The sequence below is a fragment of the Microtus pennsylvanicus genome, chromosome 7, assembly GCF_037038515.1.
Source record: "Microtus pennsylvanicus isolate mMicPen1 chromosome 7, mMicPen1.hap1, whole genome shotgun sequence".
NCBI classification, from domain to species: Eukaryota; Metazoa; Chordata; class Mammalia; order Rodentia; family Cricetidae; genus Microtus; species Microtus pennsylvanicus.
Window position 1 is genome coordinate 7,188,282 of NC_134585.1, and position 19,844 is coordinate 7,208,125.

Sequence of the window (19,844 nt, forward strand, 5' to 3'; positions counted from 1 at the left end):
GTCAAGAGGCTAGGCATTTGAAATCTATTGTTTGTCTCTCAGACTGGATCTGGCTGTCTTATTCTGAAAAGAGACGTAGGTTGGAATCCTGCCCTGTGACCTTGCTTTCTTTAAGGAAAGGGAGAAGAATTGCGCTCCCAACACTTCGCAGCATAGCGGCTCCGCAGTGCCCGCAGGATGTCTGTACAGGGTGAGCCTGCACTTGGAAGTTCCCACTGAAGTTTCCTTGTTCTCCTTTTCCCCATCCTAGGTTCACTATGACTTTGGACTGAGAAATATCCTGTCTGTGCTGAGGACCCTTGGGTCTCAGAAAAGAGCCCGGCCAGAGGACAGTGAATTAAGTACGGTCATGCGAGGACTAAGAGACATGAACCTTTCCAAATTGGTAAATATCCCTGAACTCTCTCTCTCTCTCTCAAGACCCTGACCTGGTTTCTTTCTGCTCACCTGGCAAGGGAGCTTTACATGTTGTGCTCTGAATGCAATAGTCACGAAGATAGTTGATGTGTCTAACCAGCACCCAATGAAAGTGCCTCCCTTTGTCGGTCATGTGTAGTAAATCAAGCTGTCAGAGAGGGCTTCTGCTCCAGGTTTTCAATCCAGTTTCCTTTAAAATTCTTTTTGAATTTAATTTTATGTTTATATATATATGAGCTTTTTTCTTGAATATATGTTTATATATGTACCATGCATGCACAGTGTCCTTGGAGGAACTGGGGCTCTAGGTAGTTGTGACCCACCGTGTGGCCCTCTGCAAGAGCAACAAGTGCTCTTAATCAATGAGCAACCTCTCCTGCCACCTATTGTTTGTGTGTGTGCACACATGCATGTATGCGGGTGCATGTGGTCTATTGTTTGTGTGTGTGCACACATGCATGTATGCGGGTGCATGTGGTCTATTGTTTGTGTGTGTGCACACATGCATGTATGCGGGTGCATGTGGTCTATTGTTTATGTGTGTGCACACATGCATGTATGCGGGTGCATGTCGTCTATTGTGTGTGTGCACACATGCATGTATGCGGGTGCATGTGGTCTATTGTTGTGTGTGTGCACACATGCATGTATGCGGGTGCATGTGGTCTATTGTTTGTGTGTGTGCACACATGCATGTATGCGGGTGCATGTCGTCTATTGTTTGTGTGTGTGCACACATGCATGTATGCGGGTGCATGTCGTCTATTGTTTGTGTGTGTGCACACATGCATGTATGCGGGTGCATGTCGTCTATTGTTTGTGTGTGTGCACACATGCATGTATGCGGGTGCATGTCGTCTATTGTTTATGTGTGTGCACACATGCATGTATGCGGGTGCATGTCGTCTATTGTTTGTGTGTGTGCACACATGCATGTATGCGGGTGCATGTCTATTGTTTGTGTGTGTGCACACATGCATGTATGCGGGTGCATGTCGTCTATTGTTTGTGTGTGTGCACACATGCATGTATGCGGGTGCATGTCGTCTATTGTTTGTGTGTGTGCACACATGCATGTATGCGGGTGCATGTCGTCTATTGTTTGTGTGTGTGCACACATGCATGTATGCGGGTGCATGTCGTCTATTGTTTGTGTGTGTGCACACATGCATGTATGCGGGTGCATGTCGTCTATTGTTTGTGTGTGTGCACACATGCATGTATGCGGGTGCATGTCGTCTATTGTTTGTGTGTGTGCACACATGCATGTATGCGGGTGCATGTCGTCTATTGTTTGTGTGTGTGCACACATGCATGTATGCGGGTGCATGTCGTCTATTGTGTGTGTGTGCACACATGCATGTATGCGGGTGCATGCCGTCTATTGTTTGTGTGTGTGCACACATGCATGTATGCGGGTGCATGCCGTCTATTGTTTGTGTGTGTGCACACATGCATGTATGCGGGTGCATGTCGCCTATTGTTTGTGTGTGTGCACACATGCATGTATGCGGGTGCATGTGGTCTATTGTTTGTGTGTGTGCACACATGCATGTATGCGGGTGCATGTGGTCTATTGTTTGTGTGTGTGCACACATGCATGTATGCGTGTGCATGTCGTCTATTGTGTGTGTGTGCACACATGCATGTATGCGAGTGCATGTCGTCTATTGTTTGTGTGTGTGCACACATGCATGTATGCGGGTGCATGTCGTCTATTGTTTGTGTGTGTGCACACATACATGTATGCGGGTGCATGTCGTCTATTGTTTGTGTGTGTGCACACATGCATGTATGCGGGTGCATGTGGTCTATTGTTTGTGTGTGTGCACACATGCATGTATGCGGGTGCATGTCGTCTATTGTTTATGTGTGTGCACACATGCATGTATGCGGGTGCATGTCGTCTATTGTTTGTGTGTGCACACATGCATGTATGTGGGTGCATGTCGTCTATTGTTTGTGTGTGTGCACACATGCATGTATGCGGGTGCATGTGGTCTATTGTTTGTGTGTGTGCACACATGCATGTATGCGGGTGCATGTGGTCTATTGTTTGTGTGTGTGCATACATGCATGTATGCGGGTGCATGTCGTCTATTGTTTGTGTGTGTGCACACATGCATGTATGCGGGTGCATGTCGTCTATTGTTTGTGTGTGTGCACACATGCATGTATGCGGGTGCATGTGTGTGAGTGGTTGTGTGAAATGACACATCATGAGGCATCAGGTGGCAACTTTTGGGAGTCGGTTTTCTTCTGCCCTGTGGGTCCCAGCAACTGAGCTGAGGTTGTCAAGCTAGGCAGCAAGTGCCTTTGCCCATTGTGTATCTCCTTAGCACCCCCCTCCTCTGTGTGTGTGTGTGTGTGTGTGTGCATGTGTCTCTCTGTAGCTGTGTAAGTGCACGTATGTGTGTCTTTGTGGATGTCTGCCTATCGGGTCCAGAAGAGGGTGTCAGATGCCCTGGAGCTGGAGTTATAGACAGTTGTGAGCTGGGTGTTGAGGGGGCTGGGAACCAACTCAGGTTCTCTGGAAGAGCAGCGAGCTCTCTTAACTGCTGAGCTGTCTCTCCAGTCCTAAACATCAATTTCTTAATTTCCAAATAAACAGCGTTAGGTGTGCATGTGGAAATTAGAGGCGTGACCTCACTTTTTTTTATGTTTGCTCTGGTGACAGCCAGAGTCGAGCTTATGTGCTACGTGATGTACTGCAGGTGAAGCCCCGTGTATGGGTGAGAAGGAGCGGCTGCAGGAAGTTTGTGTTCTAGGGTCTGAGCTAACCAAGAGCCTCTGGAGAGGTCATGGCTTTTGCGTGTCTTCTTCAGACGTGCTTTTCTGTTAGGTCCTCTCAGCATCCCTGTGACAGGTTGACCTACTGTCGTAATTTGGGTGGGGCACCTCGGAGAGGCGTGAGGACTCATCTCATCCATGATCATAGTCAGTCACCTTTCCCGTGCCAGGCCCTCTGTTCCTTATGCTTGGAACTTTGACAATCGAGAAAGCATCAGTGTGTGTGTGTGTGTGGTGCTCAGTGCTTAAGCACACTTGCTGCTCTTCCAGAGGATCTGAGTTCAGTTTCTAGCACCCATGTCGGGTGTAACTCTTGCTCCAGGGTGCCCTCCACCCTCTCCTGCCCTCTGTGGGTCCCTGCATGCAGGTGCACATGCCCACATACAGATACAGACACATTAATTAGAATAAATCTTAAAACAACACAAAAGTCATGGTGGGGGGGCTTCAGAGGATAGAAAAATGTGAGAAGGGGCTGGAAGTTGGGAACTGGGCGATCTGTGTCTTAAAGACACGGCAAACCAAGAGTGGGAGTCGGCTTGCTCAAACCCAGTCCTTAAAAACAAAGACAGGACACTCTCAGATGGAGCGTCCGGCCGCTGCTGGATGAAGTCGCTGAGGATAAGGGCTGTTTCCTACTGTAAGTGAGCTGTCAATACCCTGTTTCCATGGTGGTGGGACTATAAATAGCCTGCTTTAAGGTTACCGTGAATACGAGCCTGTGAGGGGCAGATACAGTAACGAGATGAAACACGGATCAAGGCTGGATTGTGGAAGGCCTAGGTATTTTGAGCGCCATAGGGGTTGGTCCAGCGGTGGCGCCAAGAGTGCCAGGGGGTGCAAGCCTGCCTCGGAGTTAAGAAACTATCCTCTGGGAATGAAGCAGCGAGGACCACGCACACACCCTGCTCAGCTAAGGAATGGTTGTTGACTGGCTGTGTTTGCGTCAATGCACGTCATCTTAGGTTGACGAAGACGAGCCCCTGTTCCTCAGCTTGATCAACGACCTGTTTCCGGGCTTGCAGCTGGACAGCAGCACGTACGTGGAACTGCAGGCTGCCGTGAGCAACCAGGTCAACCTCGAAGGTCTGATTAACCACCCGCCCTGGAACCTCAAGTTAGTGCAGGTAAGGGCCTTAGGGGCCCACGGGCGAGTGCACAGCAGGAGTCACAATGGCAGATCTGACCCCCTGGTACTGACTCCATGTAAGGGTCATCGCGAGGAGACTCCTCAGGGGGCTGTGTTTGGTTTTAGAAGGAATGCATTTGTCCTGTCTTGATGAAACCCGGCAGTCACGTAGTCTAGCTGGTACTTAACCTCATGAGAAGGTCGATAGTAACCAGAATCTGAGAAGGGTTGGGACAGGAGGCGACAGCTGGCTTCTTTTTTGGGGGGGGGTGTTTCAAGACAGGGTTTTTCTGTAGCTTTGGAGCCTGTCCTGGAACTAGCTCTTGTAGACCAGGCTGGCCTCGAACTCCCAGAGATCTGCCTGCCTCTGCCTCCCGAGTGCTGGGATTAAAGGCGTGCGCCACCACCGCCCGGCTCCCAGCTGGCTTCTTGCATTCACTCTGGTGGTATTACTGGGAGCAGATACCTCAGGGTTGCTCGTGTGTGTGTGTGTGTGTGTGTGTGTGTGTGTGTGTGTGAGTGAGCACATGTTATGATTCACCTATATTAGATGTCTAGCCCAGGCTGGCTTAGAACTTCCCATGTGGTTGAGGATGGCCTTGCCTCTGTCTCTGGAGTGCTGGGATCACGGATGTGCAATGCTAATCCCATCGTATACTGAGTACCAAAAGCCAAGGGCTTTGTGTATGCAGGCAAGGATGAAGCGTGAATCTAATTAGTCTTATTAAATAAAAACCCAGAGTCAGATATCAAGGGGGTGAAAGATGAAAGAAGCAGAGAAGCCAGTCACTAGAGCTCTCACCTCTACGACATCTCAGACCGAATGGGGGTGTTCCTGACTCTATGAACCCTCAGATTAAATGGAGGTGGTCCTGTCTCCACCTGCCTTATATTCCTGTCTCCTCCTCCTGACTGTGCTGGGACTAAAGGCCTGAGCCTCCCAATGCTGGGATCAAAGGTGTGAGCACCACTGCCTGGCCTCTCTGGTTAACTAGTGGCTAGGTCCACCCTCTGACCTCCAGGCAAGCTTTCTTTGTCAGAACACAACCAAAATCTCAGACCGCAGGAGCCCCCTAGGACTGAGCTATGTTCACAGCCCACTCTGGACTGTGTTCTTCGTGTGTCTCGGTGAATCCCCTCTCCCATTCCCGTGTACCCAGTGTCTGTATGCTTTCGCTTCTAGAAGCAAACGGAAGGCTGAAGCCACTTTGTATGTGTGCACAGGGGCAGGCATTGCCTGAGCACTTACTGCTCCAACTCCCAAGTGCCACCTCCTTAAGGAAGGATGGGTGGGGGAGGGGAAAGGAAGGCCAAGTTCCTCTGATTCCAGGTGGAGAGTCCCTGGCGGGATCGAGCCTGTCTGCAGGCTGCTGGTGTCCTCCACTGCACCTTACTCGGCTGTCCCGTCCACGGACTCCACACCCTTCTCTACATCTCATCTCCCAAGGGTATATTCGGAAAAATTCAAGCTGTGTGGCTGGAGCTTTGTGATGCTGCTTTCCGCCACTGGGGGGCGACATAACCACACTGCAGGCACACTCAGAGCCCAAGGGGACAGTAAGAGTCAATCCTGCATTAATTATTTCCAAAACGTAATTCAAGTCCCACATTGTCATGACTTTATCACGCATGTCGTTTCTTAACGCGACGCCAGTTTGCTTCCCGCAGCCAGTAAGACAAAGAACACTTGAATGTTATTTAAAGCCTTTGAAATTTCAGCGAACTCGTACGAATGCCAGCCAGAGAGTAATAACCTACATTTGCCGATGTGTCATTTGATCGTGTAGTTGTATGAGACCTCGCTGGTACGGCATGGCCTGATGACTCTTGGGCCCAGTGGTTCTGGGAAGACAGCGGTCATAACTATTCTGATGAAGTCATTAACAGAGTGCGGGAGGCCCCACAGAGAGATGCGGATGAACCCCAAGGCGATTACGGCGCCTCAGATGTTTGGCCGACTAGATACAGCCACAAACGACTGGACAGATGGAATCTTCTCCACTCTGTGGAGGAAGACATTAAAAGCTAAAAAGGGTATGCACGGGCCTGCCTCCGAGTTTGCTTTTTTTTCTAGGCAAGCTTGTTAACAACGACACAGTGTTTGCTTAGTTTTCTGTTTCTAATTTCTACTGGAAAATCGATTGATTGTCCCCTAACCCCTGCCCTTGTTTGCAGGTGAAAACATCTTCCTCATCCTCGATGGCCCCGTAGATGCCATCTGGATTGAGAATTTAAACTCGGTGTTGGATGATAACAAGACCCTCACCCTGGCTAACGGGGACCGCATTCCCATGGCCCCCAACTGTAAGCTGCTGTTTGAGGTGCACAACATTGAGAACGCCTCTCCTGCGACGGTGTCCAGGATGGGCATGGTCTACATCAGCAGTTCCGCTCTCAGCTGGAGGCCAATACTGCAGGTGGGGACCGGAAGCAGGGGGGCGGGGTGGTGGGGGGCCTGGAAACAGGCAGAGACGGGGTGGGGAGCCTGGAAACAGGTGAGGCGGGGTGAGGTGGGGTGAGGTGGGGGCTGGAAACAGGCGGGGGTGGGAGGGTGGGGACCTGGAACCAGGTGAGGCAGGGTGAGGGGGCCTGGAAACAGGTGGGAGCCGGGTGGGGTGGGGGGCCTGGAAACAGGTGGGGACGGGGTGGGGGGCCTGGAAACAGGCAGAGGCGGGGGGGGGGGCGGGGACTGGATGGGGTGGGGGGCCTGGAAACAGGCAGAAGTCTGTCTCCACCATTTTACTTTTGCTCATGTGTATCAGTGTGTGTTCAGATATTCATGTGTGAGTACGCGTGGAGGCCAGAAGGTGGCCTCCTTGGGTGTTTTCGCTCAAGACATCCTGCCAGCTACACTTCTTTATTTTTGCTACCATGTCTCTCAGTGGCCTGGAATTTGTCAAGAGGCTAGGCTGGCTGGACAGAGTGAGTCTCAAGGATTTGCCTGTCCCCACCTCCCCAGCGCTGAGATCATGAGCATGTGCCATCATGCCTAGTTTTTTTGTTTTTGTTTAGTTTTTTTTTTTTAAACATGAGTCCCAGAATTTGAACTCTTGTCCTGGTGCTCACATGGCAAGCCCTGCCTTCCCAGCTCTACACTTCCTCAGTAAGCACAGATACTGTTCTCTGACTCCAGGCGTGGCTGAAGAAGCGCACCACGCAGGAAGGCATTGTGTTCTTGGGCCTGTATGATAAGGCGTTTGAAGATGCGTACACCTTCATGAAGCTGAACCTGACCCCCAAAATGCAGCTGCTGGAGTGTAATTACATCGTGCAAGTAAGACTCGCCTCGCTTTGTGCCTCCACTGCTTAGCCCAGGTGCCGCTTACAGGCGTCTAGAATGGGAGGTTCCTAGGGGCAGTGTGGGTGTGAGGGTCTGAGAGGCTGAATTCCCAGAGGAGGAGGGATGAATTTGGAATCTGGTGCTCTAACTCTGGGGCCAGAAGCACCTTTAGGGCACGCCTAGAGGAGGCCCTTTGCCTTTTCAACGTGGGAAAGCCAGACCCAGCGGCAGGAGTGGGCTCAAGCCAAGCGTGCAGGTTCCCAGCTCACAACCCTTCTCTTGCCCTCTAACGCTGTCAGGAAGGCATCAGGCAGTGTCTCGGGATAGTTCTGTTTTCTTTCCCTTCCCCTCCTGCTTTTGATTTTCTTCTTTCAAATATTTTAACCCAAACATTTTAAAATTGAAAAAAAAAATCTTATTTGAAATCTCTCGCAGTCTCTCACTCTCCTGGAAGGTTTAATCCCCTCTAAAGAAGAAGGAGGCATCTCCTCTGTGGAGCATCTCCATAAGCTGTTTGTGTTTGGCCTCATGTGGAGTTTGGGAGCCCTTTTAGAACTGGAGAGCCGAGAAAAACTCGAGGTCTTTCTACGAGGTCACAGAAGCAAGTTAGACCTGCCAGAAATCCCCAAGGGCACCAACCAGACCATGTATGAGTTCTTCGTTACGGATTATGGTAAGTGCACTGAATCGTGGTTCAAACAAAATGACTTTGAGGTATACATTTCTCAGAGTTGAGAGCGAAGCCAACGAGGAACGTAACGACAAATACCGTTGTGAAAATATGTCAAGAGATAGGATTTTGTATATCAGCCGTGCTGGAAGCTGGCACCTTCCTGACTTCTTCACTTGGAATGGTCTCAGTAAAATCTACCATGAGAAGCAACTCCTGGCTCAGCGTCTGCTTCCTGATGCTCTAGGGAGCAACATGGAAGCACACACACCTGACTGAGGAGCCCCGCAGTCAGTCTGTGCCGGTGTCAGAATGAGGAGAGTGATCCGGCGACCGGGCAGGGCCATGCCTTTGTGTCCTGCATTCCTCCGGGCCCAGCTCACCTTCCCTTCAAACGAATACCCTTCAACTTGATGCCTTTGTCCAGAGCCAGGCTCCGATTCTTCTAAGCCCCGAGAGAACAAAACGATAAACCCTTCCCCTTGCTTCCCATATTTACCTCCGCGTCCTTCCCAAACCTCCAGAGCCGCAAAGGTATTCTTGCGTTGAACGCAGAAACTCAAAAGGATAAACAGAACAGCAGGGAAGGCAGCAATAAAAAGAATCCAGACGGCAGGAAAGCAGACGGTACGAGGCTTTTGATTTAACACGCAGGACGCCGCTAACTACTAGTTGAGAAATAATTTGTTGTACAGCTCCCGGAACCTCCAGAGGCCTCAGGAAGTGGAAACAGCCGGGAGGTGGAACCAGCAGAGGGCTCGTTCTCAGTCTCTTTAAGGAAAAAGACTTCCTAGGTCTCTTTCCATAGCTGCTGGACAGCCGCACCCACCTGACCCTGCCAAGGGCTGAAGGGAGAGCTTCTGCATTCCCTAGGCACCGTGGAGGGTGCGAGAACCTGGCTAATGGGAAGAGGTGCACATCTGTGTTTGGAAGGATTGGAACAGATGAATTGTACCACAGTAGGAGTGTAGAGGTCAGAAGACAGCTTGTGAGAGTTGGTTCTCTTCCTCCCACTCTGTGGTTCCCGGGACTGAAGTCAAACGGTCAGGCTCGGTGGCGAGCTCCTTTAGTCGCTGAGCCATCTCCTGAACCTTCTCTGGTCTTCCCACTCTAAATGATTAGTGCTGTGATTAGTGACAATGAAATTTGTATGCCCAGGCATCTGTGCCCACGAAGTGAACCAAAGCTTTTCATATCTTGTGCTCGTAAAGGGCTCTCAGTTCGTGACTAGCTCACCCTTCAATTTGTGTGTGGGTGTGTTTGAATGCATGTGTGTATCTGTCTTTGTATATGTGTGCATATGTGTTTTTATGTGTGCATGTGTGTATTTATGTGCCTCTGTGTGGATGTATATGGGTGTGCGTGTGTATCGTGTGTGTAGGCATGTATATATGTGTGCATGTGTGTGTATGTGTGTATTCTTGTCATCATCAGACACGAGCACTTTTGGAGAGATTCTTAGATTTAGAAGTCCCTGCTTCCAGACCAGCTGGCGTTCCAGTCTGGGTGTAGCCTCTGACATCAGCAAGTGGGGCTCAGTGTATGGAACAGTCCTTTTAGACACTGGGCAAAGGCAGAAAGGGAACCAAGTCATGCGAGAAGGTGGCTTCTAGCAGGTGCTTAGGGAACCCAACCAGAACCACCAGCCTCATCAGGGCAGGAAGGGATGGATGTGGAGGAGGAGGCTGGGTTAGGGTTTCAGGGTGGAACGCCACTGCAGAGGGACTTGCACGGAGAGGAGGAGCCGGAAAAGAGTGGAAACAGAATGGCAGATGCGCAAGCAGTGAAACTGCACGGACTTGAAAATGACATCGAGCCCATGCTAAGAGGTAGACAGACATGCAGCTCGAGGTGCGGGCTCCTTGCTTCTGTACTTCCTGACAGTTACGGAGCAGCCCACTCTCAGAGTTCATCTTTTCAAGAGCAAAGAAACGTTTTCAGCATGCTGTAGACTGTAAAACATTCAGACTTTGTAGCGCTCTGTTTGTATCTCAAAAGAATAAAGGTTTCAATTAACCCCAATGTAAACAGAAGAGCCAGCAGAAATCAACAAAATAGAAACTGGAATAGAAAAAAGATGGAACCGAAAGATGGTTCTTTGTAAAGATCAATAAAAGTGATAAAGCCGTTATTAGAGGTATCAGAGGCTAAAAGCATAGGAAGATATGAATTACCACTGGTGGGCTAGGAGATAACCTCAGGCAGGGAAATGCTTGCCATGTTAGTGGGAGGGCCCGAGTTTCATCCCCAGAACAGATGTAGAAAAGCTGGTGTTGTGTGTACGCATGTAACCCCAACCCCGGGGAAGAGGAGACGAGAGGGTGCTTTGTGTTCACTGGGCGGCCAGCGTGATTGGTGAGCCCCAGACCAGCGAGATCATCTGTCTAAAAACAAAATAAACAAACAAAAAATCCATGGTGGATGACATCTGAGGGAAAGTCGCACCAGAGGTTATTTCTCTGACCTCCATACGCATAGACGCACATGGACAAGCACACATATGCACACACATACGCACACACATGAAAGGAATAAATGAGTGAGCAAATAGCCATTGGCAAGAGCGAAAGGAGGAGCATTAGATAAGTAGATGTATTGATGTTTTAGGAAAGCATTTTAGTGTTTTGTATGATCTAAGCGATTGTTTCTAGCACTTGGCATTTGTATAGCTTTACATAAGCATCCGAGGACACATGTTGATAAAATTCTGCCTGCCGTGTAGGTGACTGGGAACACTGGAACAAGAGGCTGCAGCCTTACTTCTACCCAACGGACAGCATTCCAGAGTATTCATCCATCTTGGTTCCCAACGTTGACAACATCAGGACCAATTTTTTGATAGACACGATTGCAAAACAGCATAAAGTAAGTGTAGTGAGCTCTTAGGTGGCCCCAAACCATGTAAGAAACACATTACCTCTCATCTACAGCAGGGAGAATACATAAATCCCAACACAAGGGCCTGGACGGAGTGTCACTGGAGAGGGAACCCCTTCTGACAGTGGCTTCAGGTTCCAGAATGGTCTTCCTCCTTGTCTCCACTGATGAGGAATGTGGCCGTCGCCTTCCAGACACACTTCTGTGCCCTAATGGGCATGCAAATAGGCAGCCGTATTCTCTTCCAGCACCCTGATATTGCTGTGTGCACTTTTCAACCTTTAGGCTCTCTGGGATTGGTCTGAATGTAGCTGTGGCTGCAGAAAAACAATTGAAAAACAGCGTGGGGTTGACTCATGGGGAGGCGAGTAATAAGGAGAGCCACAGGGAGTTTGGCGCCAACACAGTGCGGCACCAGGAGCCCTGCTCTTCCACTCTTGCAGGCTGTTTTGCTCACGGGAGAGCAGGGGACCGCGAAGACTGTGATGGTGAAGGCCTATCTGAAGAAATATGACCCCGAAGTACAGCTCTCCAAGAGTCTAAATTTTTCCTCTGCCACGGAGCCCATGATGTTTCAGGTAGAAGCCGCCATTAGCTGTGGTGATATTAAACATGCTAAAGATTTTCAGGTGGTGGTTCCGGTAAAATGAGTGTGCTCTCTGTGTGTTTCCCTGGACATGCGATTGAGCGGTTGGCATCAGCTAAGTCTGCTTTCTTTTTTAAAGATTTATTGATTGATTTTTATTTGCGGGTGTGTGTGTACATGTGTGTGTATGTGTATGAATTTATGTGTACCATATGCATGCAGGTGCCTTTAGAGGCCTGCAGGAGGTGCTGGATTTCCTAAGATTGACATTTGAGTTGCTGTGTGGGTGCTGTGAGCCAAAGCTGGCCTCTGCCAGAGCAACGAGGACTCTTGAGTTACCCTTTAAAGGCATCTCTCTCTCCATAGCTAAGTTTGCTGTCTCATGACTGAATTAGAAGCCAAATCCAAGTAGTGTATTTTGGCTTACTGTTGAACCTGAGGCTGGGCTCAGAGCATATCAGTTTTAGTATATCGATGGTTAACCATCTCTTGATGCTACTTAAGGTGCATATTTAACAATTATGCTCGAACTTACCTGGTTGTAATAAATTCTATTCTGTTTTGAAAACATGGTGAGTCTTAAGGATGGAAATCCAGTGGCCATGACACACCACTTTCTTTTCTCTAGAGAACAATCGAAAGCTACGTGGATAAGAGGATGGGAAGCACCTACGGGCCCCCAGGAGGGAGGAAGATGACTGTGTTTATTGATGACATTAATATGCCGGTGATCAATGAGTGGGGAGATCAGGTATGCCTTAGGAGCTTGATGCAGCGGATGTGTAACTCCCCTGGAGCTGGGGTTGCAGGAGATGGTGTGTCATCTGAGGCGGGCACAGGGAGGTGAAATGGGGTCCTCTGAAAGAGGCACCCCAGCTGCTGAGCCTCCTTCCAGCCCAGTGTTTTCCCTTTATCAACCACCTGCACACTGAGTCTAATCATAGTTCTCAGCCCTCTGTCTTCTCCCTTCTGAACCCATCTATGGTTTGGTAAGATCCTTCACGTCCTCTTGGCATCTTGACTGCATGCCCTTTCTGGCTTCCCTGCTCCATCCAGCCTTGCCCCAGGTTTCATCCGTGCTCCCTCTCTCTCATGACCACCTACTAGCCAACTGATCCCAAATAGAGCAGCAAGGCACCGCTTCTCACCCACCCACTCACTCACCCAATGGCAGACCATGATCCCCTTGCTGTCATCTGTCAACCCAAGCCGGTCCCCATTAGAGGACCTTGCCGATGTGGCCAGCATCTGACATGTTTCTGATTGGCTCCTGGTGACAAAGCCAGCCTTGGGAGCTCCATTTAGCTTGAGTCCACCAAGCCTGGCCCTTTGTCCCTGTTCCTGCTCTTTGTGACCCTTGCCCTAGGACCCACTGGCCTCTCAGTGCCCACCCTGAGAGCAATCCTTGTGTGGTTCTTCGTGCTTCTGCTCTACATCAGGGCCGGAGGACCTTCGCAGTTCTCAGAGGTGGAGGCGCGCTTCGCTCCGGCCTGCCTTCGTTGCCCTGGGCTCTAAACTCATTTGTTCCTCGAGGGATGTCAAGTCAGACTCGAAATAGCCCAAACTTGTTTGTCGACGAATCATCTGTAATTCAGGAATCAACCTGTTGGGACTCTCGCTGCTCTCCATAGTGAGGCGCCCCTCCTGGGAGCCTTGCGTGCCATCTCCCTGCTTTATGTCCGCCGAAGCATTTATGCTACAGTATTTTATTCGCCCATAAGCATACGCCTGTGCGTTTCGTCTCCCGCAAAGAATGCATGCTTCATGAAGATGGATTTTTGTGTGTGTCTAAAGAGAGCCTGGCACACAGTGGATGAACACTGGTTGGATGAAAGACTGTTCTACTGGGGGTGCTTGTGTGTGGTCCCCTTGGAGATACCCAAACAGAATACATTTGAACACACAGAGTTGGAGCCTGGAAGGGAGGCTAAAGCCAGAGCAACCGCTTTGAGAATCTTGGGGATGTGGAGTTCCGGTGCTGTGGCGGGAATCATGAGAAGTGGGGGAGCCCTGGAAAACAGTTAAATGTGAGCGTGTGGGGGTGAACCATGGGCAGGGAGTGATCCAGAGACATCAGAGGATTCTGGAAAGACTCGTGCCTCAGGAACCAAGGCAAGAGACTTTTTCTCTGAGGAGGAGGACACGTCAGCAGAGCTAGAGCTACAGGGAAGAGTCTGTCACCTCCAAAGGGAAATGTTGAGTGGTTCCTGGTGTCAAAGACACCTTGGGCCGAGGCCACTCCGTGTTCTGATATGAAGTGAGTGTGGGAGGGGTCTGGAATCAAACTTGTAGCTCTGAGCACTGTTGCCAGTGCACCAAGCATTTCACAGCCGTCCCCTAGCTAAACTGACTTGGAAATTTGTTTTAGCAGTATAATGAGGGGCACCCTGGCCTCACACCAGACGCCGGTGTCATTTCATTCGAGGTGCCTTGCAGGTGATGGTCAGAATGACAAGCACACCTCCATGGAAGGGATGTTCTCTGATAATCACATCTATATATTCTAAGGAGTTGAGGGTTGGTGGTACGTTGCAGATAACGAACGAGATCGTGCGGCAGATGATGGAAATGGAGGGCATGTACAGCTTGGACAAGCCTGGGGATTTCACCACCATCGTAGACGTACAGCTCATCGCGGCCATGATCCATCCTGGAGGGGGACGGAATGACATCCCACAGCGCCTAAAAAGACAGTTCACCGTGTTCAACTGCACGCTGCCTTCAAATACTTCTATAGACAAGATTTTCGGTACGAGTACTCTAAACGCGTAATTTCCTATTGCATCATATAATGGATACAAACCACAGAAAAATTTACTTAAGAGCTACTCTTAAGAGTGCGTCTGGAATGGGGATGAGGTATCTGAAATGGACAGCTAAACACCAGCATTAAGATGACAGTAATAACCAGTGCTTTGAAGTGTTAATGAAATTCAGGTTATTGGTACCAAATTTGGCATCTATAACATGGTGTTGGTAGTATGTTCTAGGACTCAAGATACTCAGGAAGAACCTTGTAGATGCTGGCCTAAGGAGGGAGGGAGGGGCGAGGAGGTGGCTTGGTTGGTAATGTTGGCCATGTAAGTCAGAGGACCTGAGTTCAGTCCCACAGTAGTCCCTGTGCCGGGTACAGAGGCAGGAGTATCCTGGGGTTTGCTGGGCAGCCAGCGTAGTCATTTTGGCATGCTCCAGGCCAATGAGAGAGTCTGTCTTAGAAAAAGTGTGTGGTACCTGAGGAGCAACAGCTGAGGTTGTCCTCTGGCCTGAGGACACACATGTGCACACGCACGCACACACACGGGAATTCCTGTACACATGTGCACACACATACCCAAGCATGCACACGCATGCACATACATATACACAGACACATACATGCTCAAATACCCACATGTAAGTATACCTGTACATACACACATATGCACACATATGGGTATACCTGTGTACACATGCACACACACAGCCAAGCACACACACACATGCATACACACACACACACATACACAAGCGCACGCGTGGTAGAGGAAGCTCTGTGTTTTGTCAGGGCAATCTGGCTGGTGAGTGACAGTCCTTCCACACACGCCGTGAGTTAACAGTAATAACCAGTGCTTTGAAGTGTTAATGAAATTCAGGTTATTGGTACCAAATTTGGCATCTATAACATGCACTATGAAAAACCATGAAATAGAGCATAGATTGACATGATTGCTTGATGTGGCAGGCACTGGAAATTGGAAGAGACAGGAACAGTCTGTAATGTTTATGAGAAAACTGTTAAAGTTGGTCCCCGGCCTCATGCCGAAGCACAGAATAAAATACATGTAGACTAAGGACCCAGCTGTGGATGGCTGCTGGGAGGATTAAGCATGAGTCCGTACATGACCCACTGCCTCTAAGGATGGCTGGGCCCCTCTGACTTACAGTGCTCATCCCTGCTAGGTAGTCAATCTTGGAATGATTTATTCACTAGAATAAACACGTGCCCTGTGACCTTTAAAAACGACTGTGTGCCTTCCGTCTTATGTTCTCCCCAGGAGTTATTGGCTGTGGGTACTTTGATCCGTGCAGAAAGTTCAAGCCTGAAATATGTGAGATGATCGGGAACCTCGTCTCGGTGGGCCGAGTGCTGTGGCAATGGACCAAGGTAACTCCAGCTCATTAAGAATGGCACACTCGGGGTGGAGAGAGGGCTCGGCAGCCAAGAGCACTCTTGGCTCTGGCAGAGGATCCAGGCTCTGTTTCCCGCCCCCTCATGGTGCCCACAACTGTCTGATGATCAGATGCCTGCTTCTGGCCTCTGTGGGCATGTGTACACACACGGTACACAGACATACATGGAGACAAAAACGCTTGTACACACAACATAAAAATAAATAAGTCTTTAAAAACCTGACGAACTCCGTAGGGTACAGAAAAACCGTCCTCTGTGAGCAGTGAGTGTTTCCCGAGCTAGTGCTGTGGGTGCGCGTCGGACCGTCTGACTTCAATCAGCGCAATCTGCAGAAGCTACTTGGGGGTGCGGAGACAGTTTAGTCAGTAAACTGTATGTTGTGCGAGCATCCTGAGCATCCATGTAAAAAGACAAGCTTGGCAACATGCCTGTAATCCTAGCTCCGGGAGGCAGAGACAAATAGGACCTGATGGGGTCGCTGGCCATCTAGTTTTGCCAAATCTTTGATCTTCAAGCACACTGTGTCAAAATATGAGGTGGGAAAATGATAGAGGAAAGATGCCTGATGTCAACCTCTGGCTTCTACACACCTGCATACACAGCAACAACTGCACATGCATAAACCGCACACAAGAAAGTAGCTTATTTGAACCTGAGTGTGAACAGTCATTCTTGCCTTCATGATCACCAGTTCATCTTCAGTTTTTGTTATGATGGATTTTCATGTCCACATAGCCGTGCGTTTATAGGAAACCCATGTATGTGTGTGGTTTTGTCCATTCACCCGTCCATGTGCACTAGTGAGGTCGGCTGTCACTGGGCATGGTTTTCCCCAGTTCACGTGGTTCTTGGGAATTCATGGCAAAGGGACTTGTTTGAGGCTGACCTGTGGTAGCACACCAGGAGTTGGAGGCTGTCTCTCTCTTTACATTTTTCTTGAATCCACCCTGTTTTAAAGGTTCCTGGCTTTAATATTTTTTGTGTTACTTATTTATGATTTTATTTTTTTTCTGACATCGATGCTATGATGAAAACATGAACTTGGTTTTGGTTTCTTTACCCTCCAGGTCCTATCTCAAATAGGATTTGTGATGGGGGCTGGAGAGATGACTGAGAGCACCGACTGCTCTTGTGGCCTTCCTGGGGTCTGATGCCCTCTTCTGGTGTCTCTGGGCACTGCACCCCTGTGGCGCACAGACATACACAAGCAAACAAAACACATAAAAATTTCTATGCTTAATTTTTATCTGAGAATCAAACTGAGAGTATTAACCTCGTTTCTCATCTCCAGGTGAAGATGCTGCCGACGCCCTCGAAATTTCATTACATCTTTAACCTTCGCGATCTTTCGAGAATTTGGCAAGGGATGCTAACCATAAAAGCCGAAGAGTGTGACTCAATCCCCACCCTCATGTCCCTCTTCAAGCACGAGTGTAACAGAGTGATCGCAGACAGGTGTGCACTGCAACCCTGAGGTTTACACACGTGGCCCGAGAAGCTAAATGCCTAGATTAACACTTGCGTTACCTTCTCAGATCCGTGGAGTATGGATTATTGTCTCAGATTGTGCGTGCGCACACACATGCATGTGTGCATGTGCCTGGTATCTTTTTCAACACTTCTCCAGGTTTTTTTTTTTTTTGCGGCGCGGTCTCTCACTGAATCCAGAGCTCACTAATTCAGCTAGGCTGATGTGCCAGAGAGTGCCAAGGCTCCTCCCGCCTCTGCCTTCCTACAGCTAGGGTGACAAGGGGCATGCTGCTGCTCCTGGCTTTTACAACGACCTTGGCTGTCCACACTCAGGGCTTTATGCTTGTGCGGCAGCATTTTGTCCACTGAGCCATCTCCTTGGCCTGTGTGCCAGTTTTCTTCTCTCTCTCTCTCTCTCTCTCTCTCTCTCTCTCTCTCTCTCTCTTCATTTATTGATTGTATATACAGTGTTCTGTCTGCATGTATGCCTGCAGGCCAGAAGAGGGCACCAGGTCTTATTACAGATGGTTGTGAGCTACCATGTGGTTGCTGGGAATTGAACTCAGGACCTCTGGGAGAGCAGCCAGGGCCCTTAACAGCTAAGCCATGTCTCCAGCCTCTGTGCACCAATTTTCAAAGAAGCTTGAACAGTATTAATGCTGTTTCCCACTTGCCAATCTATTTAAGACACTTCTCTGTCAGTTCACCCCACCCTGCTGTAACAGCTCCTCCTACTGGCCCACCTCACCATTGAGAGCTGATACAATTTAGCAGTGAGTTTCAGCTGTGGATTTTCTAAAATCTGTAATCATTGCCTGGCTGGAGTCTCGTGTCACCCTGTTAAAGTTCAGTCATCTCTCTGAGCTGCAGTTTCCTTCACTGTGGTTTGTCTGTGAAGCCACCAGGCTCCTGAGGTTAGAGTGGGAGCCACGACATTCTGGCACAAAGGTGGAGTCTTCCTATGCCAGCCCCTCTGTCTTCCCTCTGTGGCACTGCAAGTCTGACGCAGTGAGGGTCACGTGCCTGCTCCTCACTGCCCTGCAAGTCACAGGGACCTGTTGACTTCACCTAAGCCACAGGGCTGTCCTGTCGTGAGGCAGGAAGGTGCAGGATTGGGTAGAGAGGTCGCCTCTCTCTTCTGTCTTCTTTTCACTGCCCTGTCGTTTCAGGTTTATAACCCCTGAAGACGAACAGTGGTTCAATTTTCAGCTCATTCGGGCTGTCGAAGAGAACATCAGCCCTGAGATTGCGTCAAATATTCTCCCCGAACCATACTTTGTGGATTTCCTCCGGGACATGCCCGAACCCACGGGGGACGAACCTGAAGACACCATGTTTGAAGTGCCCAAAATCTACGAACTGGTACTTATTTTTATGTCTTCGAGGTTTTCAGGAAACATTTTCTTTCTCAGCGTGGATGGATGAAGATGTCATGTCTTGTGTCAGCTAAGGGCGCATTGACAGTTGATGGCTAGAGTCACTTTCCTTCAAGGCCTTGAGAGGCTACCTATGTTTTAGGAGATGGTCCAACACCCGTGCACACACAGGCAGCACTAAATATCCTCAAAATGGGCTTCAAATAGAGAGATATGTAGATACAGATGGATGGATGGATAGATAGGTAAGGATAAACATTGTAAATTATATGGAATTCAAATGTTAAAGTTCTTAGATAAAGTTTTATTGAAACATAGTCATGTACACTTGTTTATATTTTGTCTATGGTTGCCTTGCAAGAGCAGAGTGGAGTAATGGCCGTAGAAATGCTAAGGATCACCAAGCTGAAATAGCTGCTAGTTTAGCCATTAAGGAAGTTTGGCCAGCCTTTGCCAACAGTCCCAAGTCAGAAAATGTCACCTTGAAAGTGAGTTGTCCAACAGCCTCGGTCCCTCGATAAAGCATTGAGGAATTGGTGTGATACAACTTCAGTGAATTAAATATTGATTAAATACCGTCTTCCCATATTAATAGATTGGGCACTGGAGAGATGGCTCAGTAGCTGAAAGCACTGAGTGCTCTTGCAGAGGACCTGGGTTCAGTTCCCAGCACCCCCATGGCGGCTCACAACCCTGTGTTGTTCCAGGACCAGGGTGTCTGACACCTCTGGCTCAAAGGGCTCTGGAGATATATAGTTTGCAAAAGCTCATTCAGGAACACGCGTACACATGAACATAAAATAAGCAAAAAGAGGTAGATTTAGCCGGGCGGTGGTGGCGCACGCCTTTAATCCCAGCACTCGGGAGGCAGAGGCAGGCGGATCTCTGTGGTTCGAGGCCAGCCAGGTCTCCAAGAGCTAGTTCCAGGACAGGAACCAAAAAGCTACAGAGAAACCCTGTCTCGAAAAATCAAAAAAAAATGTAGATTTAATGAAACAAAACCAAAATTTCAAATGCATTTGGGGGAGGGGAGAAGATTGCATGACAGCGCAATTATAAAGAGCAGGCTGAGCAAAAG

At 49.2% G+C, this 19,844-nt stretch overlaps 1 protein-coding gene across 2 annotated transcripts in view; it reads left to right on the plus strand.

The window, feature by feature from the left end:
• Window positions 1-19,844, plus strand: part of Dnah8 (dynein axonemal heavy chain 8) — a 224,162-nt gene that overhangs the window by 91,826 nt on the left and 112,492 nt on the right. For both annotated transcript variants that reach the window (XM_075978795.1, XM_075978796.1), the window contains 13 exons: window positions 251-385; window positions 4,173-4,334; window positions 6,124-6,370; window positions 6,512-6,753; window positions 7,470-7,610; window positions 8,052-8,289; window positions 11,009-11,151; window positions 11,607-11,741; window positions 12,378-12,500; window positions 14,285-14,498; window positions 15,784-15,893; window positions 17,212-17,375; window positions 18,560-18,752. In XM_075978795.1, the coding sequence (XP_075834910.1) occupies window positions 251-385; window positions 4,173-4,334; window positions 6,124-6,370; window positions 6,512-6,753; window positions 7,470-7,610; window positions 8,052-8,289; window positions 11,009-11,151; window positions 11,607-11,741; window positions 12,378-12,500; window positions 14,285-14,498; window positions 15,784-15,893; window positions 17,212-17,375; window positions 18,560-18,752 (2,247 nt within the window). The remainder of the gene's footprint in view (window positions 1-250; window positions 386-4,172; window positions 4,335-6,123; window positions 6,371-6,511; window positions 6,754-7,469; window positions 7,611-8,051; window positions 8,290-11,008; window positions 11,152-11,606; window positions 11,742-12,377; window positions 12,501-14,284; window positions 14,499-15,783; window positions 15,894-17,211; window positions 17,376-18,559; window positions 18,753-19,844) is intronic.